General features: G+C 42.7%; 2 protein-coding genes across 3 annotated transcripts; one reads left to right on the forward strand and one right to left on the reverse strand.

The window, feature by feature from the left end:
* Nucleotides 1-269: 269 nt before the first annotated feature.
* Nucleotides 270-15,705, reverse strand: LOC106609434 (mucin-2). Of its 2 annotated transcripts, none has more exons than XM_045722098.1 (12): nt 15,334-15,705; nt 14,729-14,864; nt 8,280-8,583; nt 6,979-7,029; nt 6,565-6,691; nt 6,074-6,239; nt 5,847-5,967; nt 4,413-4,509; nt 4,194-4,269; nt 3,960-4,090; nt 3,223-3,374; nt 270-3,112 (listed from the first exon to the last, which is right to left on the reverse strand). In XM_045722098.1, the coding sequence occupies exons 1-12, from the start codon at nt 15,606-15,608 to the stop codon at nt 600-602; spliced, it is 4,149 nt and encodes a 1,382-aa protein (XP_045578054.1). In that variant the 5' UTR covers nt 15,609-15,705; the 3' UTR covers nt 270-599. The 2 variants fall into 2 exon arrangements, with proteins under 2 accessions (XP_045578054.1, XP_045578055.1); XM_045722099.1 differs by having other exon boundaries at nt 15,536-15,703.
* A 678-nt stretch (nt 15,706-16,383) lies between these two features.
* On the forward strand, nt 16,384-25,271 carry LOC106609430 (uncharacterized). Its single transcript, XM_014208264.2, has 23 exons — nt 16,384-16,756; nt 17,268-17,470; nt 17,679-17,783; nt 18,059-18,154; nt 18,261-18,371; nt 18,522-18,645; nt 18,808-19,201; nt 19,332-19,399; nt 19,493-19,745; nt 19,884-20,044; nt 20,279-20,501; nt 20,678-20,847; nt 21,074-21,323; nt 21,438-21,580; nt 21,769-22,030; nt 22,183-22,304; nt 22,383-22,617; nt 22,744-22,889; nt 23,051-23,297; nt 23,548-23,684; nt 23,793-24,036; nt 24,249-24,397; nt 24,490-25,271. Exons 1-23 carry the CDS (start codon nt 16,726-16,728, stop codon nt 24,735-24,737), a joined length of 4,122 nt encoding a protein of 1,373 aa, XP_014063739.1. The 5' UTR covers nt 16,384-16,725; the 3' UTR covers nt 24,738-25,271.
* Nucleotides 25,272-25,670: the final 399 nt, after the last annotated feature.

Here is a 25,670-nt window from a genome sequence, read left to right on the forward strand (position 1 = left end):
AAGGCAGCCAAGTATAACGAACAGGCAATAGAACACACTAATGACAGGACACAGCCTTTTAAAGACGCCACATTCAACTCTGCCCGAGTGGCATGTGGAACCTTCATTTACATCACAATAGGCCTGTTAGACACACAGTAGCAGCAGTAGTTAATCATTGATTCAGTTTAAAGTAAATAAAGATGATATTTGTCAAAACATATAACATTTCTGACATTTGGGTGTTTTCAAAATCTCTTAGAAAAGAATAGGATTGTCCAAAAAACATCCACAATCAATTATTTTCTGAGTTTATTCAGTTTAAAACAGAGAAATCAAACTTGTTTCATTTACAAAATGTATGGATTGTGTCAGTAGACCTGAGTAAAGGAAACATGCTCATCAAATTCATATTTGTGCAAAATTACCAGCTTCTGGTTAGTTGTGAACAGCTTTACTATTGTTAAGCCCCTACAAGGTAAAGATACACAGCTATAAAACATATTCAGTATGCAAATGCATTATCATTCATCATTTTAATACATTTTCTGTTTTTGAATATGTGAAGTTTGCCATCAAAACGTTCTATTAACTTACTGCTCCACCCTGACAAAGGCAAGTTATTGGAGAAGGCACTTGTTTTTTTCTTTGGTGTCCCTCCTTTGAGCTGTTGGAACACTGTACAGTGACTCAGGAGGAGATCTAGTGAAGGCACCTGTCAAGGGAGAGAACACCGGAGATAGGTTCCTTGCTGAGGGGGAGAGTGTGCTAGAAGAATTGCTTGACGTGGAGGGGGAAGTGCGTGAGGGAGTTTGTGTGTAAGTGGGGGAGTATGATGAGTGAGAAAGTGTGTGATAAGGTGTGCTCAATGAGGATGAAGGGGATAGTGGGTGAGAGGTACTTCTGGCAGAGAGAGTGCGAGTAGTGGTTGTTGAGCGGGTGTGAGCCCAAGATAGGGTGCCAGTTAAAGGGGAAAGTGTGCGAGAGGGGGTGCTGGCTGAGGGAGTGAGTGTAGGAGAGGGGGTGGGGGGTTGGGGAGCCAGTCTTCGAGAGGCGGTGTAGGTTGGAAGAGCGAGTCTACGAGAGGCTGTACTGGCTGGGGTAGTGAGTGTATAAGAGGGGGTACTGGCTGGGGTAGTGAGTGTAGGAGAGGGTGTACTGGCTGGGGTAGGGAGTGTATAAGAGGGGGTACTGGCTGGTGTAGTGAGTGTATAAGAGGGGGTACTGGCTGGGGTAGGGAGTGTAGGAGAGGGTGTACTGGCTGGGGTAGGGAGTGTATAAGAGGGGGTACTGGCTGGGGTAGTGAGTGTAGGAGAGGGTGTACTGGCTGGGGTAGTGAGTGTAGGAGAGGGTGTACTGGCTGGGGTAGGGAGTGTATAAGAGGGGGTACTGGCTGGGGTAGGGAGTGTAGGAGAGGGTGTACTGGCTGGGGTAGGGAGTGTATAAGAGGGGGTACTGGCTGGGGTAGTGAGTGTAGGAGAGGGTGTACTGGCTGGGGTAGGGAGTGTATAAGAGGGGGTACTGGCTGGGGTAGTGAGTGTATAAGAGGGGGTACTGGCTGGGGTAGTGAGTGTAGGAGAGGGTGTACTGGCTGGGGTAGGGAGTGTATAAGAGGGGGTACTGGCTGGGGTAGTGAGTGTAGGAGAGGGGGTACTGGCTGGGGTAGGGAGTGTAGGAGAAGCTGTACTGGCTGGGGTAGTGAGAGTATAAGAGGGGGTACTGGCTGGGGTAGTGAGTGTAGGAGAGGGTGTACTGGCTGGGTTAGTGAGTGTAGGAGAGGGGGTACTGGCTGGGGTAGGGAGTGTATAATGGAGGGTGCTGGCTGGGGTAGTGAATGTATAAGAGAGGGTACTGGCTGGGGTAGTGAGCGTACGAGAGGGTGTACTGGCTGGGGTAGTGAGCGTACAAGAGGGTGTACTGGCTGGGGTAGTGAGCGTACGAGAGGGTGTACTGGCTGGGGTAGTGAGTGTACGAGAGGGTGTACTGGCTGGGGTAGTGAGCGTACGAGAGGGTGTACTGGCTGGGGTAGTGAGCGTACGAGAGGGTGTACTGGCTGGGGTAGTGAGCGTACGAGAGGGTGTACTGGCTGGGGTAGTGAGCGTACGAGAGGGTGTACTGGCTGGGGTAGTGAGCGTACGAGAGGGTGTACTGGCTGGGGTAGTGAGCGTACGAGAGGGTGTACTGGCTGGGGTAGTGAGCGTACGAGAGGGTGTACTGGCTGGGGTAGTGAGCGTACTAGAGGGTGTACTGGCTGGGGTAGTGAGCGTACGAGAGGGTGTACTGGCTGGGGTAGTGAGCGTACGAGAGGGTGTACTGGCTGGGGTAGTGAGCGTACGAGAGGGTGTACTGGCTGGGGTAGTGAGCGTACGAGAGGGTGTACTGGCTGGGGTAGTGAGCGTACGAGAGGGTGTACTGGCTGGGGTAGTGAGCATACGAGAGGGTCTACTGGCTGGGGTAGTGAGCGTACGAGAGAGGTTACTGGCTGGGGTAGTGAGCGTACGAGAGAGGTTACTGGCTGGGGTAGTGAGTGTGTGAGAGAGGTTTGCAAATGAGGGAGTGAAATCTTGGCCGTGGGTGATATCCACTAATTGAGAACTTGTGGCTGGCTTCATGAGGACTGGAGATTGAATGAATATCAATGGGGCTTGGGCAGGTTTTGGGAGAGACTGATGGACAAAACGTGAAGTGGGACGAGAATGGGTTGGATTTGAGGAAGTGGTGGCTGCAGTTTTATATGGATTCAAAGTGGATTGAACTCTCTTTGATGGGGTAGCAGCAACTGTGGCTTGAATCCGGTTGGATGTTGGGGTTAAGGAAGTGGATTGGATAGAGACAGTCTTGGGTGGAGCTGGAGCCGAAGTGGACCAGTCCATGACGCTATCATCATATTTGATGAGGAACTCTGGGTAAACCTGGTGCCTTTCAAACACCACATATATGGATGGGTTCAGGACATTGTCCACACAGCTGTCATAGAGAGTGGGGCTTCCCTCGCCTTTTGGAGGGGGGCGACGGAGCCCTGAGTTCCCCTGTGTGTAGTCGCCAACAAGCACCTGACAAGCAAACATGGACCTCACTCCTGAGTGGCTGGTGTAGCTGTCTGAGTACTTGGCATCCCTGGCAAAGTAACTCCCTAAAACAAACAGAGAAGATCATCAGTAAAACAAAATGACAGACTATAGTGAGATAATGAGTGCTTCTAAAATCTGACTACACTTCTGACAGATGGTTAACATGAGGTACCTTCGCCGTACACAGTTCCGTTGGTTCCACACAGCCTCCAGTCGAAGTTATCTCTGCAAATGGAATCTACGTGTTTTGGGTCCGTTCCGTGGAAGAGATGTAGCTCCTTGCTGTTTTGACCTCCATTGTTTTTCTTCATTAAATCTCTTTTCCTGAGAAGGAATAAATGACCATTAAGAATTTGACCATTAGCTGCTGTTATGAAATCACCATTAGCTGCTGTTAAGATTGATATTTTCAGATGGTTATTCCCTATTGAAATTTGACCTCTAGGTACCCTCTGTAATGCCAGAGGTCACCTTAAAGCAGCTCTCAGTAACCGGTATCTGGGCCCCTGAGACATAAAATCGTTTATGGGTGTCTTTAAGCGATTAAGATGTTTCAAATGTATAGTCTATTCAACCCTAAGGTCTCCGCCTTGATTTAATGCTTTGGCAGTGAACAAAGATAGGCAAGAGTATTTAGGTCAGAGGGGAGGGGGTGAGATTTGCTCTAGACCTCTTACATGAACATGTCTGTCTTCTCATATGCATATGTCTGTCTATGTCTCTCTTTGTCTAATAAACCTTTAAATATAGGAGATGTCACCTTATATGTTGTATCTAGCATTACTACACACCCTGACCAGGTTTTCAATTCCTAACACTGCTTACCCATAATCACATTCAAGCCCGGGTTTACATAGCATTTTGGAAGTAACATGCTAGGATTGTGTGTGAGAGTTGATGTAAACATACCACTGGAAGACTTCCCAGAGGTCCCTGTTTTGGACCCTCTCAATGCGGGTGATTTGGAAGCCCCTCATGGTCTTGTTGAAAAGTTCCTGGACCTTCTGATAGTCCCTGTCAGAACTCAGAAGAGTGACTGTCTGCAGGAGAAAACAAAATGGTTGTCACAGCTGAAACCAAATGAAAGGCAATGTTAAACTTCCCTGAAATCCAAAGCCGTAGAATCACATGTAAACAAGTGACCTTGTATCCAATGTCAGGTATCGCAGACTTGTCCCAAGATCCAGGAACAGCTCTGAAATTGCGTGCTCCATTTCTCCTGAAATGACATATGAAAAATAACCTTCATATACAACACTAAGAAAAAGTTATTATGATTATAAGTAATCTATTAGGTAAATATAGAAATGGTTCGATTCAGAACATATACCCATTCTCAGTCCAGTCCCATTCATACATTACCTGCTTCTTGCAGCTTGTGCGTCCACAGTTGAAACAAAGACAGGACGTCGTCTGACCATCCTTAAAGTACCATATGTTTTGTTTTTTTGTGTCATGTCTGTAATTACAAGATTAACTATTTGAACCAGCATCCTTACAGTTACTGTTCAACATCTCTAACATCTAGGCTACCTGCTGCCGATTTTAGTAATAGAATTTGAGGGGCGTACACTACCGGTCAAAAGTTTTAGAACACCTACTCATTCAATGGTTTTTCTTTATTTTCATTTCAAGAACTTATAAAGTTTCTTCAAGTGCAGTCGCAAAAAACATCAAGCACTATGATGAAACTGGCTCTCATGAAGACCGCTACAGAAATGGAAGACCCAGAGTTACCTCTGCTGCAGAGGATAAGTTCATTATAGTTACCAGCCTCAGAAATTGCAGCTCACAGAGGTCAAGAAACAGACACATCTCAACATCAACTGTTCAGAGGAGACTGTGTGTATCGGCTTCATGGTCAAATTGCTGCAAAGAATCCACTACTAAAGGAAACCAATAATAAGAAGAGACTTGCTTGGGCCAAGAAACACGAGCAATGTCCAAATTGGAGACTTTTGGTTCTAACCGCTGTGTCTTTGTGAGACAAAGAGTGGGTGAACAGATGATTTCTGAATGTGTATTTCCCACTGTAAAGCATGGAGGAGGTGGTGTTATGGTGTGGGAGTGCTTTGCTGGTGACTGCCTGTGATTTATTTAGAATTCAAGGCACACTTAACCAGCATGGCTAACAGCATTCTGCAGCGATACTGCATCCCATCTGGTTTGGGCTTAGTGGGACTATCATTTGTTTGTCAACAGGACAATGACCCAAAACACACCTCCAGGCTGTGTAAGGGCCATTTTACCAAGAAGGAAAGTGATGGAGTGCTGCATCAGATGACCTGGCTACCACAATCCCCCGACCTCAACCAAATTGAGATGGTTTGTATGAGTTGGACCTCAGAGTGAAGGAAAGGCAGCCAACAAGTGCTCAGCATATGTGGGAACTCCTTCAAGACTGTTGGAAAAGCATTGCAGGTGAAGCTGGTTGATAGAATGCCAAGAGTGTGCAAAGCTGTCATCAAGGCAAAGGGTGGCTATTTGAAGAATCTCAAATATAAAATATATTTTGATTTATTTAACACTTTTTTGGTTAGTACACGACTCCATATATGTTATTTCATTGTTTTGATGTCATCACTATTATTCTACAATGTAGAAAATAGTAAAAATATAGAAAAACCCTTGATTGAGTAGGTGTTCTAAAACTTTTGACTGGTAGTGTATAAGAGTAGCCTTTCAGACTCTAACTGTAACTTGTGCTAAGCGTTTATAACTAAAATATATTATTATTATTATCATTACAGAAGGTTGCACATGAGAGCTGTTTTTCAAGAGTTTGAAATGTGTTACCTCTGAAACTCAGCTCATAAGACTGCTGGCCTGCAGTGAACTTCACCACAGCACTTTGATCCTCCTGGTACCTTTTCTCAAGGTCTTCACTGGTGATGGACGACAATCTGTGCATCTCTTTCTGTAATTTATAGAAAAAAACTCAAATTCAAGGGGAACAACCGTTTACTATATCTATTATTGTCCTCGTAACACATCAGCCTGTTTGAGTGTTTCACACCACTTACGATGGATGCGTACTGGACCCATTTGCCGTACTCGTCCTCCCAGAACCATGCCCACTCTGTGGTGAGTACGTATGTGGGCTGGGTCACAGAGGAAACTGTGGAGAGACGGCGAACTTCCCATAATCCACGGCTCATGGAGTTGAAACGCACACGCTCAGATCCCTCACTGTGAAGGCATGACAAATGTAAATGGTAAAAAAATATATATATATAATGGCTATATTGTACCTTATTCACAGTTTGACACAGTTGTTGTAGTTAAAGTTAGACTCAGCAAAATGATATTACCACAAGCAGCACAGCAGATATTGAGATGCAAGACAGTCACGCACAGTACTATATCTGCGCATGTGCACAGGTTCACTTCACACTGTTACAGCGTGGTAGCCATGGGACCAAAACAGCGGGGAAGTTGAGTCTTGCGCTCCAACGCTCTTAGTTGTTGAGGAAATCGCTGAGTCTATCTTTAAGTATGACATAACATACTGTACCTGTGTATCTTAGAAGGGTCACAGAAGTCTCTCTCGATTTCTTCGTTTTCTGGCAGAGCTGACCAAGTCTGTCCATCGTTCACTTCCCACTTGTAGGGCATTTTGAAGTGGACTCTCCGGCATTTCTCTGAAAGTCATACGTTTTCAGTGTGATGTGATATGTTGCTGAGTATCATTGTTGCACCTGGGTAACAGCCTGATTTGTCCCTAAATTGTGGTTTCACAGGGTTTGTATTGTGTATCTACTGACAACCTTGAAAGTTATAGATAAACTCATATCCGGCCGGGTGCCATAGCTTCTGCCTGAGTACAAATTGGACAAGGCCCTTGCAGGTGTTCTGCCAAAGCAAACATGGGAAAGCTATCCTCCAGACACTCTGCCTCCACACACAATATCTCCCTCGTTAAATGTACCTCCTTGTTTGCAGTCCCCCTTGACAAAGAACAGGCAGATCTCATTCCTCACTGTAAACAAAGAGCAAATAAACAAACATTCAGTTACATGAAATCAAAGTTGGTAACAGGGTTGAGGTCAATACCATCTCAATTCCAGTCAATTCAGAAAGTAAATCAAATTCCAATTCCACCTTTCCTCACTAGCTAGGTTTCCATCCAAACTATATGCACATTTTCCTACCAGAGATCTGTTTCCATCAAATTGACCTGTTGCAGTTAAAAGGCTGTGCATGATGACATAGCGCACATAAAAATTACTTTTGCGGTTAATATCCCAAGTACCGAATAATTGTTTTTGCGTTATATAGCGAATGGGCCCACTCTGGTATTGGCACGTGCGCTCTAGCCACCAGCTCGCAGATACAGTGCGGGTATAGCTTACATCAACACCAGTTTGCACACACTGTATCTAGATTTTTATATAGATTTTTCTATTGTGTTATTGACTGTACTTTTGTTTATTCCACGTGTAACTCTGTGTTGTTTTTGTTGCACTGCTTTGCTTTATCTTGGCCAGGTTGCAGTTGTAAATGAGAACTTGTTCTCAACTAGCCTACCTGGTTAAATAAAGGTGAAATAAATTTAAACAAATTAAAAATGATTATAGACAAAAGCGCAAGTTCATTTTTATTTCTTAAATGGCAGCCAAGCATCGATCATCTTGTCACCAGAATAAGACCCTTGATATTTATTGGAAAGGAGCATCAAGCGTATCACCTTGCACTTTCATCACCCTGTGAAGTTCATCATAACTTATTTCACCTGTAGCCTAATAAACTGCATTGTTTCTCCAGTTGTAGTAGGAGGACCACACAACATGTCACCCCGTGACTCCAAGTTGACTTCAATATTATGGTTATTATATCAATATTTGAGAATAAGCTTTTCCACCTCCATTTATCGCATAATCACTTTTAATGACCCCCCAAAAAAACACACGTTGTCTAGTGTATTTTGTTTTGTAGAAATTTGGAAAGTTTACCAAGAAATGTTCATTTTCATGCAACATGTACTTTACTCGCATAAAAAGGTTGGATGGAAACCTGGTTATTGAAAAGCATTGAAGGGAATTGGAATTTCAGTGTACTTATTGAATTGACTGGTCTGGAATTTAAATGGAATTAACCCCAACCCTGGCTGGCAAGCAAGTCCATAGAGAAATACTTCCAATTAAGGTTTTGCGGGTAACTATAGCGACTGTTCTGAAACATTATTCCCCACTGAATACAACCCTGGTGTTTGCTCCTGCAGCCATCTACCTGTATTTCTCTGAGGACAGCTCTGGGGCCTGTTGATGGAAGAAGCACCGCCGGCACCTTCACTTTTCATGGCCTGGATGTTCTGGTAGGTGGACAACATGGACGCCATTAGATCGTTTGGCACTCCCCTCTGCTGCAGGGTCCTCCGTGGGTGGGGCTCGAAGAAGTCATGACACCTGTTGCAGTCGGCTCCCGAGGAGCAGGTTCCTCTGATGTACCTGTCACACACGTGAAGTCTCCTGCACCCCTCCTGATCAGGGCAGTTGCCATATGGCCCGGTGCCTTTGTTATAGGAGTAGCACACCTGAAAGAGTGAGTGACAAGGCTTTTAAAATACTTGTTTGCCATACTCTATGTGCAAGAAAGCATGAGATGAACACACAGAGGTATTGTGTAAATCCATTTGTATTCAATCACTTTTTGACAGAACCCCTATTGATTTGAACAAAACCTTCCCTTCCAAGTGCTACACTTTTTGGAGTTTATTGCCAAAACATACAAGAGATTAAAAAACGATGTTTTAAGTGAGAATAAAACAGCCTAATTCATACTCTTAGAGGAGGTCCTTCCACAATAATGTGATTTGTACCACATACAAGGTAAAGCATTGGATTCGTCACACCATAGTAGGAGATTATGCCATTACACTACCTTTTCATGCTTTTAAAAAATTTAATTAAAGCAAGCTTTGCTTTTATACTTACAAGACGATCAGGCTTGATTGAGGTGTTTTGTCTTGTAATGTGGTGCATGCCTTAAACCTTTGTTTTAACAATACATGTCATTGAAAAAGTAACATCCTTTTTAGGTCAGTATGTGCCCAACAGGTGGTGGTGTGTTGGACACAGTATCTCAGATAGATAAATCCTGTCTGCATTCCTAATTTCTGTACCTGTTAGTTTCCCTGCGTAATATTGACATAAGCGCAGAAGCACTTGTGTTTCAAACATGGTCCTGTTTTATCAATTGCTGTGCTGATCATTACCTCGTGCCAAATAATGTGTAGCTTAAAGTTATGATTATACTTGTATTTATTTTTATAATAAAGATGTTGATGCAACAATAATACACATTTACAATAGGCCTATATCTAAAAATACATACAGACAAATGATATAGGGTACCAGTCAAAAGTTTGGACACACCTACTTATTCAAGGGTTTATCTTTTTTTTTTTTTACTCTTTTCTACATTGTAGAATAATAGTGAAGACATCAAACATATGAAATAACACATATGGAATCATTTAGTAACCAAAAAAAGTGTTAAACAAATCAAAATATATTTTAGATTCTTCAAAGTAGCCACCCTTTGCCTTAATGACAACTTTGCACACTCTGGGCATTCTCTCAACCAGCTTCATGAGGTAATCACCTGGAATGCATTTCAATTAACAAGTGTTCCTTGTTAAAAGTGAATGTGTGGAATTTCTTTCCTTCTTAATGCATTTGAGCCAATCAGTTGTGTTGTGACAAGGTAGGGGTGGGTATACAGAAGATAGCCCTATTTGGTAAAAGACCAAGTCCATATTATTGCAAGAACAGCTCAAATAAGCAAAGAGAAATGACAGTCCATCATTACTTTAAGACATGAAGGTCAGTCAATACGGATCATTTCAAGAACTTTTAAAGTTTCTTCAAGTGCAGTTGCAAAAACCATCAAGCGCTATGATGAAACTGGCTCTCATGGGGACTGCCACAGAAATGGAAGACCCAGAGTTACCTCTGCTGCAGAGGATAAGTTCGCCACAAATGAACTGCACCTCAGATTTCAGCCCAAATAAATGCTTCACAGAGTTCAAGTAACAGACACATCTCAACATCAACTGTTTAGAGGAGACTGCGTGAATCAGGCCTTCATGGTCGAATTGCTACAAAGAAACCACTACTAAAAGGACCCCAATAATAAGAAGAGACATGCTTGGGCCAAGAAACACGAGCAATGGACATTAGACCTGTGGAAATCTGTCCTTTGGTCTGATGAGTCCAAATTTGAAATGTTTAGTTCCAAACACCGTGTCTTTGTGAGACGCTGAGTAGGTGAACAGATGATCTCTGCATTGTTTAACACTTTTTTGGTTACTACATTCCATATGTATTATTTTGTGGTTTTGATGTCTTCACTATTATTCCTCAATGTAGAAAAAAAAAAATTATAATAAAAAATACCACCCTGAAATGAGTAGGTGTGTCCAAACTTTTGACTGGTACTGTATATATCTATACCGTTATATATAGTTGTAATAGCAGGACACTGTACACTGTATCCCTCTGAAGAGTATGAATTAGGCTGTTTGAGAAGGTTTGAATCCGAAGCAACCAGCCTACACAGTTTGAAGTACAATACCAACATAGCTACTGTAGTAGGGCAAAACTGTGTGCTGGAAAACCTTGGTAGAGCATGGGTGGAATAAGCATTGTGGTACTCATGTGAATTTACATTCTTTTTCGGCTTCAGACCAATGCCTATTCTCACTTAAAACATAGTTTTTGTTTTTAATTTCCATGGTTTCACACCGGAAGGTGATTATGCAACATTATTATACAGCTTAACACATGCTATCCTTGTGAACCCTCACAATGTTGTGTGTTTTACTTATTGATAAGATCCCAGCTCATAATCCTACTGATCATTGCTCAAAGCAAATTGGTGAGAGCATGGAAGCAAAGACTGAAGAAAATATTTACAATGCGATTAAACAATGTAGCTGGCTAGATGACTACAGGAGCGTGAAATATGGATGAGCTGTTCTCAAAGGAAAGGTTCTAAAATATTCTCTCTCACCAAGGCAAGGTGCGACCATGAATGTATCATAGTCATCCACCTCGGAAACGACTTGGGACACACAAAGGTGCGTCAGATGTGAGCTGATTTGGAGGTAGTCATCCAAATGTTCCCCGGGACAACTGTGATTTACTCTGACATCACACAGTAGAGGAGTTGGATGTTCCAGTGGGAGGAGGACAGCAACAAGCACATAGAGATGGCCCGGTGCTCTGTCAACCAGCTGGTGTTTGCATTTCTCTGTGACAGGCGCATGCCCACAATCCACCATTCAGCCATAAAGCACTGTGTCCCTGGGCAGTACCTTAGGGATTACATGCATCTCACTGATGAGGGAAACAACCTCTTCCTTGAGAATCTGACAGCTGGGCCCGTATCCACAAAGCATCTCAGGGTAGACAATTGGTCATAAGTGCTGAGCATAGAGACATTTTACTCCTACTCTTATGGGTAAAAATAGAAGCTATGCAAGAAGCCTCTTTAGTCGTAAGAGTCGCACCTAGTCGACAGATATTTAGGACACCTCATGAGCTGTCCTAACCATTTAAGAGTTACCAGCAGGTGTCTTGATTATAGAAAAAGGCAGCGAGTCAGTGATTCCGGCATCATAGACAGGCATTTACTTTGGAGTTGAAAGAATGTTTTGATATTTCTACATGATCAACCCATAAATAATCTAGACCTACATGCAACAGTACCTGTTGCGCTTTTGACAATGATTTCACGAGGCCTAATTCACATGATATAATGCCTACCACTAGGCTAATAAATAATCACATTTTTCTTTTGATTATTTCATTAAGCTACATGTTATTTCAAGCAGAATATGACATTGTTAATAAAGATACATAAATTGGTCATGCGTCGATATAATGGTAATATTATACAAATGCAGTTTTTAAAACATTATACTGTTTGAATCAGTGCAAAATGACTATCATATTATTGAAAATATTGGAATTGGTAAAAAAAATAATTGCCAACATATTAGGCAAGAATTAAGAGTGATCGTGTCAGGCAAAAATTGTATCAAACGTCACATTCACCGTGGTTGTCTGAATCGTGCTATAAATTTCACAGCCTGCGATGCCGCATCGCCATTGGTTATTCCCAAGGCCGCAGGAAGTAGGGGTGCTGCCACCCCCTGAAATATCAAAATAAATGAAATGATCATAATAATAAACAATTAAGACATTGAATTATTTCTTACAGAAGAAATATGAAATGCATAACAAATTGAAAGGGAACAGTTTGGACATTATGGGAAAATTAGCAGACCAAAAAGGTGAGTACACAACAGCACCTGACAAGACTGAAACCAAACATTACACTGTTGATTTTATATGTATTTTACATTTACTATAAAACAAAATCTGAAAATACTCTGGATACATTCAGTAACGTGATAAGACTATTCCAGGAAAATGTGGGGTCGGTGCAACATAAAACAACAAAAAATGACAAGGGTTTGAGTGAGAGCACTAACTGGTGTCCCCATGTGACCACACACTTCTCCAAAGTGTGCACAGTTCCTAAGTGATTTTAACACTCTTGTATGACTCAAAGATGAGTCTTCAACTATAAGGTGCTTTTTTGAGCTCTCCTTGCTGTGCCGTTGAGGAACTACAGAAAGCACACTTGTAGTTGATTTGTTTTGAGCACAAGCCCTGCCATCACACAATTACTGTTATTGTTTACGTAATCCAAAAACGTTATAAATCTCAATCTGGGTCAGGTGGATTTGAAAGGTTGTTCTATTGCCAACAAGACTAGCTACATTATAAAATATGACATTACAGTCTCAGGCTTTCACCATGCAATTCAGGGAAACAGAGCGTCATTTTGATGCACATAGAAAAGGAGTCATGATTACATTCAGGTGTGTGTGCAGCAGCAAATCTTCACAGTGGACAAACATAGGCTCATTCTGTTCAGGGTATGATGCCATGTCATCTTGTAACTGTACATCAAACATAGTGATCATAAACATTGTCAAATATTGTGTGTAGATTTTTAATTTGTAAAATATTTTTAATTTGTATTTGTATCCAGCTGTAACGTAGCAACATGTGGAAAAAGTCAAGGGGTCTGAATACTTTCCGAATGCACTGTAGGGTGTAAACATGTTTTGATTCAAATCATAGGCCTATTATATTGAATGTAGGCTACCTGTTCTGCGTATGTTCATGTGTGTGAAATTGCCTCGGCTGACAGGGTAGGCTACCGGAAGTGGTGTAGGCCTAGTGGAGGGTAAACGCAAGTAAACGCCATTTACCCACCCTTTTCAGAAAATTGCTGTATAGAGAGCGTTACTTTTTTCACTGTGACCGGCAATCAGAGTTTACCCACCTATTTTTTACCACTACATCACTGGCTACCGGTAGGCCTATTAGAAGTTCATGGTAATACACATTGTAGCCTAGTCTAGTAAAGTTGACCGTGTGTGTTAGGGTGACCATCCCATTTTTCCCAGGACAGTTTCAGCCCCATTTCAGGTGTCCTGACTTTTCAGGCTACAAAAAAAAAGGTATTTGTCAGAAAGACACATCAGTTAATTAACACTAGCTGGTGTATATGGTTACATTAACTAATGCCATCTGACATACTGATGTCAGGGAACACAGGGACAGGATGACAGCAGAATAACCAAAAAGTGAAACATATGCATATACAATAAAATGTATTATTTTTTGTATTACATAAGGGGTCCTGCCACCATTATAATCTAAACCCGAAGCAGATGTGGGCGTTACTGGGCGTGAACAAGCAAGAACTCAGATGAAAGATAATGGTGGCGAAAGGACAAGGGGAGTTATTTCATTTACATATGGGGTGTACCCATATGCTGTATGTGAGGCTGCTATGCTATAAAGGCCGAGCTCCGTGCTTAGAAAGTTGGTTGTTCTATGGATCAGCACGGCTTTGCTACTTTGTATTAAATTCTCATTTTAATTCACAAGTTCCAGTAAGAGGGTTATATTTCTGAGTCAATATTCCACTACAATGGCACGAGTATACATGCAGTTTTAATGCTGGAATTCTTTTGGAGTGGATGAACATGCACAGGTAGCCTACTTTTCAAGTCCAAAATATCACTTTCTGACCACCTCTTCCATGGGCAAACATATGGAAAGTTTGATTTACATAAAAAGGGATGCTGTCAAAAAGTGATTGAATTCAAATGGATTTTAATATGTGCAGACAGCACCTCATCATCAGTCACAGACACACACACACATTGCACATTTTGCCATGTTAATGATATCTGAGTGAGAGTGACTAACAAAATCAATGGGGGCCCTCTGGAGGTCAGCGGCCCTGGGCATGTGCCCTGCATGCCTGGTCTGTATTTGGCCATGATTACTACATGTTTACATAGCTGGATAGACTAATTTACCAATCTAAAAATGGTTAGCTGACATGACTAATTGAGTGACTGTCAGTGAATGACCTAATAAGAGAAAAATGACTGATACACAAGCACATTTCGAACTTGCACCTTTGTGTATTACACTATTCTAACTCTCAACAACAAGTTGAGACCTGATAGACTCCCCCACTCCCTTGCTTATGTCGTGTATGTCTGGAGCTGGCCCTGCACTCACACAGACACACACATTCCACTGATCCACATCAGCAGTTAGAGGTAAATGGTTGGCTCTTACCGGTGGAAGGAGAGAGTTGTCATTCTGTAATAATAGCTGCCGGAGTTCCTGTCTACTCAGCGTCTCAAGTTTATGCTCTCTCAAAACTATGGAGTTGTGTTCGGAGTGAAGGTCATGGCCAAAGCGGCATGCCCGTCTGGGAGTCAAAGTATCAAGAAACAGGTTAATAAACATACAAAGCACAATGCAGTTTGCTGAATTAATTCAACTTCTAAACCCCATAGAATTTTTCAACAATGTTGCAGTTTCATGTTTTGGGCTGAAATACCTCAAATTTAAAAATTGTAATAATAATAACCCGTTGCAATGATACATGTACACAGTCAAAAAATGGGCAAGTTCGTTTTGCATGGCCTGGTGCACCGGAAGAGCAGAGTTTAAACCGGGCCACGCAAAACAATCTGTCTTACTTTACTTCTCTGGTCCTGCGTTTAGACAGGCAGCCGAATTCTGATATTTAAAAAAATAAAATGGTCCACTGTAAAAAAAAAAAATCACATCAGCTCTAAAAAAGATCAAATTATCGGAAATAAGTTTCGAATTGGATTGCCTGTCTAAACGCATCCTATTTAGCGCACATCATATAAAATATATTTTATGCTTACCTTCCCCTACTATTCTTGCAGTCCCCAAATAGATAAAATTTACACAGGTGTAAATCATTGCAGCCATCACATTGCTGCACTTTGCAGCGTCTAACTTTCGTTTTCGCAATAATGCGTTTGTTTCCATTGCACAGCGCTATATAAAATACATCGTTTTCAACAAGTTTATCAAGAGCGCAGAACATATCTGCCCCAAACCCACCATCTGCCAGATGTGCATAGTCCAATGTTCCCTGATGATCGCAAATTACTTTTAATAACAATTGCTGAGCCATCTCGCAATGACTTGCGCGACTGTTGTTCCTGGTTTAGGACAGTGGACCACAGGATACCGCTACAACAAAGACAGTACAGTATGAAGATAGGCTAAAACTGCTTCTCCAATAGAAATCCCCGATCGCACTAGGCGATGTCATGACGACGTTGGCTAGCAAAGCGCATGCGTAGAAAGACGTCACGGTCACTCGTGCCAAACTGCGCAGGTGCGGGAAGTCAAATCAAAGGCATTCCTTCAATATAAAGTAGTTTTTCACGAAAATGAAAACGTCTCAGTTTGTCAATTTCACGAGGTTAGATTAATAACATGTTCAACTACTTAAGACATTGGCTCGAATCTAGGTTGTGTCTTTAGATTTCGAGAAAATTAACAACTCAGGAATAATTTTTCACTTCTCTCATTGACTTCTCAAATCCCTAACCTCGCCGTGGTCTGTTTCGCAAGCGTTCCCTGAAGTCTGGCAATGTTGCTGTGGCTACACCCTTCCTCCTCAGTTGTGATGGAAGAAAAACGAAATTTGGGGAAAAGGCCAAAGCAAAGACAGTAAATACAGTATCACCGAGTTTGTAAATGGAGACACTCCACCGTCCTCGAGTGTCATGGGTGTAATTCACACACACAACTGATTGTTTAAAGGGGATTAGTCATATATGGATAAATATGGATATATGGATAATTATATGGCTGTTTTGGCCTATATCTCCATAGGCCTTAAAATCAACCCGGAAGTGGCGGTGACTCCGCCTAGTGGCCTTCATTAGCAAAATCGGGCTATTGTGGTTCTCCACAACCAATGGGGGAAATCAGGCTTCATGTGATCCGGACTAAAGCGGATTAGACCAGAATCTTTGTTTTCGGTCATCCAGGTTCAAACTGAGAGAAGCAGTCTCTCCTAATATTTCTGAATCATTTATGCGCGCAAAGATATCTAATTCGTCCTGCAGAATGATTATGATAATTCTGCACATTTGTTATTAGAAATACATCCACATTTGACCAAGACAGCGTCAGAGCATTTTGGTTTGCGTTGATACTACTACCACAAGCTAAATAACATTGTTATTTAGATATATTTGCGACGCTGTCGGATATTTTTTGAAAATTGGAAACAAGCAATGGAAAGAAGCCGTACAGAAAATTACAAAGGTGCGTGACTTTATTGAAATAATGATTTTCTTTCACCACCTGGTCAGTGTTTGGCCTACGTTTCTTATACACATGTGTTTGCGATCATTGCTTTATATACAACGTGTATATAGTGGAACTTTCCGAGTTTCCTCGTGCCGACCTGAATGCAGCATTATAGAGTTGAGTCTGTAATGAATCTGCATGCTGGTGCCATCCTCGTGAACGTTTATCCTGCTGCTCATATTTAGTTTAGACTATGTGCAATTTTTAAAGGCAAACATTAAGATTCACTAAACACAGAGGCTCACTACTAATTAATATTCTCAAATTACAGTATAAGCATGGGGTGCCTAAATAAATAATGTGGCATTGTTTTTGTCTTGAAGGGCCAGTAGAGGGCTCCCTTACACTAATGTTGGCCAGTCAGTCCTATGACGTAATGTCTTTGAAACAGCAAATACCCAATGAGCTGGTAGATCTTAGGAGTGTTTTTAATGTGTGAGTATAATTATTTCTCTCTGTCTCACAGATCCCCTTCTATCAATTTCTTATTTACGGCTTTTGGCCCCACCCCTGCAACTTCTGTCAGCTGCTATGTGGCAAGTTGTGCAGAAAGGACTTGTCATGCATTATGGGATGCTGGAGGTGTTTGTCACCTCGATGACAGAGATGGTTCCAGAGCTGCTGAGTTACCGGCAGAGGGCCCAACTCATCCTGGGACTGAGAGCCAGGGTTAGCATGTGTGTGCATGTGTGTCTGCAGATGGATTTGTTTAGTGACTGAAATGTAGTTTATTTTTGTACATTTAGCTATTGCTAACAACCGTATTAGTTCCCTCCAGTCTGTTGAACAGTGGTTGATAGTTAAACCAGTAGCGCATTGGTGATAGCATATCCAGAGCGCAGATGATAGCATTGAAATACTTTTTTTGTGACCATAGCTGGTTCTGGAGTTGTGTCGTGGTGATCACCAAGTCGACCCTGAGACCATCCAGCCCCACCTGGACAGAATCAAAGCTTCCATTACTACACCCAGGGACCACTGTGTGGGTGATTTACTATGCACATTAACCCACAGGTGGCTGGTGGCACCTTAATTGGGGAGAACGGGCTCATAGTAATGTCTGCAATGGCATAAATTGAATTGTATCAAACACATGGTTTCCATGTGTTATACCCTTCCATTCACTCTATTCCAGCAATTATTATGAGCCGTTCTCCCCTCAGCAGCCTCCTGTGCATAAAATACATTTAATCAATAGGAAGAAATACACACATAGTTTTGGTAATTCATCTCCCGTGGTGTGTGTGCATGTTAAAGGTGACTGATGCACAAGTAGAAGATTCCGGGGCCAATTTCTTGGAGCTGGTCCAAACCCTTCTGCAAGACCCAGATGTGAAAGAGCACTTCTTCCTGGTGAGATGATGACACACTCCCTCATTTTCTCTCCCTCTCTCTCTCCTTCCCCCCTCTCACTCACGGTTCCATTTTTTTCTATGTCTATGTCTTCTAACCCCCCCAGGAGGTGTTCCCAGTACAGTACGGCCAGAAGTATGACACAGCACTGGAGATTCTCCTGTGGGAGTTCCTCTCCAGACTGGAGAAGCTGCTGCCTGTACCAGACTTTGCGCAGGTGCTACCATTGAACTCAACATTGTATTTCACATACGCACCTTGACTATTGCCTTCAGTTAGCCTTCAGAATACAGCATGTATTCTATTAAAATTTAACCTACCACTGCTAATGACCTACCACTGCTAATGACTAAGGGCTCTTTCTCAGATGGTGTCATGGCTTGATGGAGCCCCCTCAGTTCTGGATGAGTGTTTGCAATCAGCGACTCCGCCAGAGGAGATGAAGGCTTTAATTGAACATCACAGAAATCTTGGACACGTTGACGTAAAAGGTAAGGCTGGCTTAGTAGATAATTATTACTGATGAGTCATGATCTTTGCTACTGTATCACTTTGCTTTGATTGTTAGAATTATAAATGTATTATTTGACTGTAGCTAAACGGGTGGGAAGTCGCAGTGATTTACTGAACCTCTCATTCTCTATTTCTCTCAGACACTTGCTCTTTACCTATGGACGACTGCATCCTCTCCTCTCTGTCCCTCCCTCCAGTCACGAAACTGGGGACTACTGCTGACAAACATACTCAAAAACACTCTGATTGCCTGCAAGAGGCCACACCAATCTCAAACCATCCAAATAAAGAAGAGATTATTGAGATTCCCATTGACCAATCAAATCTGGAGACTGGCAAGAGGAGGATATCTGAGAGAACAAGACAGAAACGAAATGAACAGAGGGACAGAATTGAAACGGATGAAATTGTGGAGGAGGGAACGTCATTTTCGGCCAATGAGAGTAGGAGAGGGCAGGCTCTGCCCTCGAAGAGGAAAATGAGCGACAGTTCGGAGGTTCCCCGGAAACGACAAGCAGATTCACCTCTGTTTCAGTAAGAACTGATATTGAAGTAGCTCGTATTGGTGTCTCCCTGCATGCCTTTGATTCCATTCTATTTTAATTTTTTTTGGGGGGGGAATTTCAATCTGCTTTATGTACATTGCTGTGTTCCTCTTTTACAGGGATTCTCCAGTGAATATCGAATCTTCTAGTGAATCTCCTCTCATCTCGATATGGGGAGAATACACAGGTGTGGAATCTCTGTTCATTCTGAATGAAATGTGAAATACAGTACATGGTAAAAGAAAATGCATAACAGTTTTACTTACCCTTTTGTGTGAAGAACCCCAAGGTGCTGCCTATCCCATGACGACTGACACCAAAGTCCCTTGGTCGGATGATGAGACTCGAAACCTCATAGACATTTGGGGAAAAGACTCTGTGCAGCGAGTTCTGAAAGGCTGTGTCAAAAATCGCCACGTGTTCACTCTCATTTCCAAAAACATGTCTGAGAGAGGCTACATGAGAACTGTAGAGCAGTGTCAGACCAGGATCAAACGATTGAAGAACAGCTTTCGTCAGTCTCTCCAGCAGAAGTGAGTACACTACAGAAAAACATCTGCAATATATATATATAATTTATTATTATTATTATATATTTTTGTTTGTTATTGACAATATCCCTGGAATGTGCTTGTCTATATTCTCACACTGAAACCATTCCCTATATACAGAGTGGAGTGTAAATTTTATGACCAGCTAGAGCGAATACTTGGGAATGTGTCCCCCTTAACGGTTCCTGAGGTCACCTATGATGTTGAAGAGGTGACAGATGACCAGCTAGAAGACACTGATGATTGGGAGTTCCCTGGCCACTCTGGTCTAGAAGAGATGGGTATGGTCCGATTGTGCCTTTCTTGGTAAATCACATAATATTGGCTCTTGGGAAAGGGACTAATGTGTGTTGGCATGCAGCATGTTGCCCACCACTTTATAAAGAGGTCAAACTGCTTGAATGTTAATACAGCTGATTTTACATTTGGAATGTGCAATGTGATTCATCTAAATCAATCAAATGATTAATAATCAGTGATCAATGCTCTTGTGTTTGTCTTGATTTCCACTGAAGGAACCAGAAGTGTTCCCTGGACAGACTTGGAGACCCTCACCCTAATCAACATATGGGGAGATGACAAAATGCAGAGGGAATTGAGGGGTATGCATAGAAATGGGCACCTTTTTGCTGTGATATCCCAAAAGATGTCTGCCCAGGGCTTTATCCGGACTGCAGAGCAGTGCCAGACGAGGGTTAAAAGACTGAAACGGAGTTTCCGACAGTGCTACGAGAACAAGTATGTCAGTTATAGTTTAACAATCATTTTCTTTGTGCATTGGGAGTCCCATAGGGATCTATGCTCGGGCCTTTACATTCTTGTTTGATATCCTGTGATGGCTTACATTTTGTCTATTTGAGCCAGAAAAATGATTTGTTTTGAAAATGTGCTTTGTTTTCTTTCCCCAAACGCAGCATGAAAGGCAGAGAGCAAGTAGAATGCAAATTCTATGACCTACTGGAGAGAATACTGGGGAATGAGCTTCCCTCATACGTGGAGGTGTCAGAAAACTGTCTTGACATGGAGTCTAGAGAAGCATGGTCAGCAGACAATGAGTGCTCTGTTTACTCTTCCCAGGAGAGGGGTATGGTCACATTCTCTCTACTGGTTAACCAGTTCCTCTTTCACTAGTAAACTATAATAAGATCAACTTGAAGGACTGGGAAGAAACTCAACATAGTATATCTGACTCATTCTTTGATATCTGTTGGACGAAGTCAGCAAGGTTTTAGGGATAAGGGTGAGTGGATGGTTTGGGATTGGGCCAATCTTTCTCACACACTCTTTCCCTTTGACTCTGATCCACCCAGAGGCTGTAGTGGGCGTGCCAGAGGACAGGAAGAAGATCCCCTGGGTGGACGGCGAGACGGTGATCCTCCTGGAGCTCTGGGGAGACGACACTGTGCAGCAGAACCTGAAGCGCTGTCCGCACAACGGTCACATATACTCAGAGATTTCAGAAAAGCTCAACATCCGTGGTTATCACAGAACTGCAGAGCAGTGCCACACCAGGATAAAGCGATTGAAAGCCAGCTATCGGCAGTGCCAGGAAACCATCAGGTAGCCATTGCATTTCAGCTTCTATTATTGATACATTTGTCATGTTGCTAATGTGAATTGGATTACAGATTTTATTTTAATTTTGCAATCTCTCTCTACCTGTGCTCTTCCTAGTTCATCTGGATCTGAGCAGGTTGATTTTAAGTTCTACAATATTTTAGATCAAATACTTGAGAGGCAGCCTCCCTCTACCAGCACAGTGGTGACAGACTTGACCAATGACATATCAGAGGAATCAAACAGTGACTCACTTCAAGGTAAGAGTTCAGCTCATTTCAAACTATGCAAACTTTCTAATTACACCCTGCATGGCTATGTCAGATTGAACCCTGTTTGTTATGTATTTAACTACTGGTTCTACTGTAGGTGCCGTCCCCTCAACACAAGTTCCTTTGCCAAGTCTAAACAGGGACACTTTCATGTTATTGGGCTGTTTTGTATTTAGAGTGTACAGAAGTGGACAACTACACCACTTCTGAGAGGATCACACCAGGCTCATGGTCGGATCCTGAGACCCTGGCCCTCATTGACATCTGGGGGGAGGACGAGGTTCAGAGGGTGCTGAGAGACTTTGTCCACAACGGCCCGGTCTACATGGACATATCAGAAAAGATGCATGACCAAGGGTACTCCAAGACCCCAGAGCAGTGTCGTTGGAAAGTCAAGTCCATGAGGAACAACTTCCGTCAGTGCTACGACAGGAAAAAGTATGTGTGTACAAAACAGGTTTAAATTGGACCCTTTATGTTGATTTTCATTTGCAGAAACATACAAATAAGTGTACTCTAACCTAACCCATAGCCACAATTCTGCATCTCATTTTTTTAAAATGGCTTCCTTTTCTCTCTGCTGTTCTCAGATGTGGAAGAAAGGGAGTGGAATACAAGTTCTACAATCAGTTGGAGCGAATACTTGCCCATGAAGCGGCCTCCATTGATGAGTATGATGAAAGAGACGATCAAACAGTAGACCAGGACACAGGTACGGTGGTAATACAGACAGTTATCTGTTTACACTGAAGACACTGGATGTTTCCAATGTATATGTCTCCCGGAGCAGGTGCTGATAGGATGAGACACACCCCATGGTCAGAGCCAGAGACGCTGGCCCTCATTGAGCTGTGGGGGAACGAGGAGGTCCAGGCGAGCCTCCGAGGTTGCGTCCGCAACGGGCACATTTTCGCCGACATAGCAGAGAAGCTGGCCACCATTGGGCACTTCAAAACGGCTGAGCAGTGCCACTCGAGGGTTAAGCGGCTGAGGAAAACCTACCGACGTTGTCTCCACAGCAGGACGTAAGTGCAAAGCACAGATTATTTGTGGGTAAGGCGAGTCATGGTGCCTAAATTGGGACCTGTTACAAATGAACCCTTCACCTCCCACTGTTCTCCACCTCCCTCTACCTCTGGTCGTACCTATAGAAACGGAGGGGAGCCCTTACTCTTCAGATACTACAGGTTCCTGGAGCCGGTGCTAGGCAACGACACGCTCTCCCTCGATGCAGAGATTGTTGATTTGTGCGACGACTTCAATCCAGATCCCACTGAGGAAGCAGATCAGGAAATGGGTATGGTGCCTCCTCATTATCCTTACCTTCGAAGTCTAATGTAATTAGTGCCAACAGTTATTTGTCTTGGTCAGGTCAAATCAGGACCCTAGTCATAATCAATCTTCAAAAATGTACTTAGTAGCCACCTAAAGCCTCCCAAAAACATATTTTTTTTGAAGGCCAGGGCTCAGTCAGTTACGCTGTGGCGGAGTCCAGCAGAAAGATGCCCTGGTCCGATCGGGAGACCCAGGCTCTGCTGGAGGTCTGGGGTGAGGACCATGTGCAGCTCTCCCTCCGCGGCTGCTTGAAGAACAGACATGTGTTTGAATACATCTCACGGAGGATGACGGCCCAGGGGTTCATCAGGACGGCTGAGCAGTGCCACACCCGCATCAAGCGACTCAAGGCCAGCTTCCACCATGACAAGTGAATGCAAAGGATTTAGAACTACCATTTCATGTCTAGTCATTTACTTTATAAATTACACCACATCATCGGATATAAATTGATGCAATATCTTTAAGTCAACAAATCAATGCTTTACTTAATTTCATCACCTTAGTCAACAATGTAATTGCAGTCTTGTTTTTATCACTGTTATTGTTACGTAGTACATGTGGTCAGAGGATATGATGATTCAACTGAAATTAAATAGTCTAATCTTCCCTTTCCTCAGAAGGGAATGTAAGTTCTACGACCAGATGGAGGAGATTTTCTCGAGGGAGCTAAACGTTGACAGTTTGGCCGAAGATTCGTTAGACAATGAGGAAGCTGCTGTCTGGGAGTCTACACTTGAAGTTGACCAAAGGAAAGGTAAAGCAAAGCCATACCATACCTTTTAAATGTTCAATGAGTTGTCTTATTTCAACTAACCCCCTTCCCATTGTAAACAATGTGTTCATTGGGTGTCTTTGTCTTCAGCTAGCCGTCCTTTAACTGACGGCTCCAAGTTCCCCTGGAGCGACAGTGAGACCCAGGTCCTCCTCAGTATTTGGGGGAGTGACGAGGTCCAGGAGGATCTGAAGGGCTGCACCAAAAACAGACACATTTTCACTGAGATCTCTCAGGCCATGGCCAACGAGGGCTACCTGAGGACAGCCGAACAGTGCCAGTCTAGAGTGAAGCGGCTAAAGGCCAACTTCCGCCAGTTCTGTGAGAGCAAACAGTAAGCCATGGGGGATAAGATATGGATATGAAGTTGATGACCACTATTTATAAATGTGAATTGATTATGAAGTCTCCATACTGATGGAACAGTTGTATATTCATGGTCAGAGGTTTGCCATGCTCATGTTAGATAAGCAAAGCTCATTAACTAACCAGATATGAGGAATAAGCATTGCGTCAACAACCAAATGTTATGTTCTATTTTCCCAGGATTGGAGGGGAAAGAGTGGAGTGCAAATTCTACGATCAGTTTGTGCAAATATTCGGGAACAAGTATCTATCCTGTGACTCTCTGGCTGAGGAATCGAACGGCGCCACAGACATGGGAGAGGTCCCAGGTGGCCAAGTCCAAGAAACAGGTAAGGAAACAATCTCCAAATCTCTGTACAGTAAATACTGTTTTTATGTTATTCTATCAATGTTGGGCCTTCGTTTTTTTTTTTTTTTTCAGTCTCTCCAGAATCAGGCAGCTGTCCATCACCATGGGAACTAGATCTCCCCTGGAGCATTGAGGAGACTGAAGCCCTCCTTGACATATGGGGCAGTGACAGAATCCAAGAGGACCTGAGGGGAAACACTGAAATGGAACACATTTATACAGAGATCGCTCAAATGATGGCTGACCAGGGCTTCATGAAAACAGCAGAGCAGTGCCAGACAAGGGCGACGCAACTGAACCTGAGTATTATTCCAATCTGACGACGAGGAAGCATTAGGGTTATCTGAAGACAGTTTTGTAGAGCCACAGGAGAGATGCAATGACTCAACAATGACTTCTGGCAAAGAGGTGTATAAACAATTACAATGACCTGTGTCTCCTGCCTTGTTTTCGGAGAAGTACTGTATTCTATCAAAGAGGCAGTGTTGCTATGTTGGATATTGCTGAAGAGATTCAACATCCATCCCACTTTTACTGTCGGAAACCAGACACGTATTTAACCTTTTGTATCGGTGCTTAAATCTAAGTGTAATGGACTATCAATGTTTTTTGGCATGTATTTTACTTTAAGTGCACATGTGTTGTGACATAAGGACCTATTCACTGAACTTAACAAAGCAAGATATTTTAAAGGGATTGGATTGAGTGAATCTGACATTCTGAACATTACATTTTTTCACTATTATTTGCCAAACAAAAGGCTATGTATTTGTATTTTATGTAAATGTGTGTTTTAGCGGGCTTTTAGGCCTTTTTTCAAGTGAACCAATTTAGATTAAATTCCTTTGGGTGGGGTTTGGCTACTGTATAATTTCTGTTACTGTGCTATATTTTTCTCTCAGTGTGTTTTAACATCTATCTAGGTTCACCAAAACACTGAGATTTCTGTTGTTACCAGCTCTAACCACTGGGGGGAGAATGAGACCAAATCCTATTTTATCCTCAACAGATTGGCTGTAGCAGAGCCCCACAGTAAGAAGCCACTTGAATTCTAGAAGCACAGGCACCTACGTTTCGCTTACTCATACGTTATTTTTAGATACCACGGTGAGATAGCCTTTGAACCAAATTCTGTTCTCAGCATTCATTGATGGTGTTAGCTTTTCCTCGGAAGATCATTTGCATAGAGAGGAGACTTTGCATTGGCAGCACATGCTTCAGTGCTCTGGTAGTGTTTATAGCCCTGTGAGTTT

This window comes from Salmo salar, chromosome ssa07, assembly GCF_905237065.1.
Source record: "Salmo salar chromosome ssa07, Ssal_v3.1, whole genome shotgun sequence".
NCBI classification, from domain to species: Eukaryota; Metazoa; Chordata; class Actinopteri; order Salmoniformes; family Salmonidae; genus Salmo; species Salmo salar.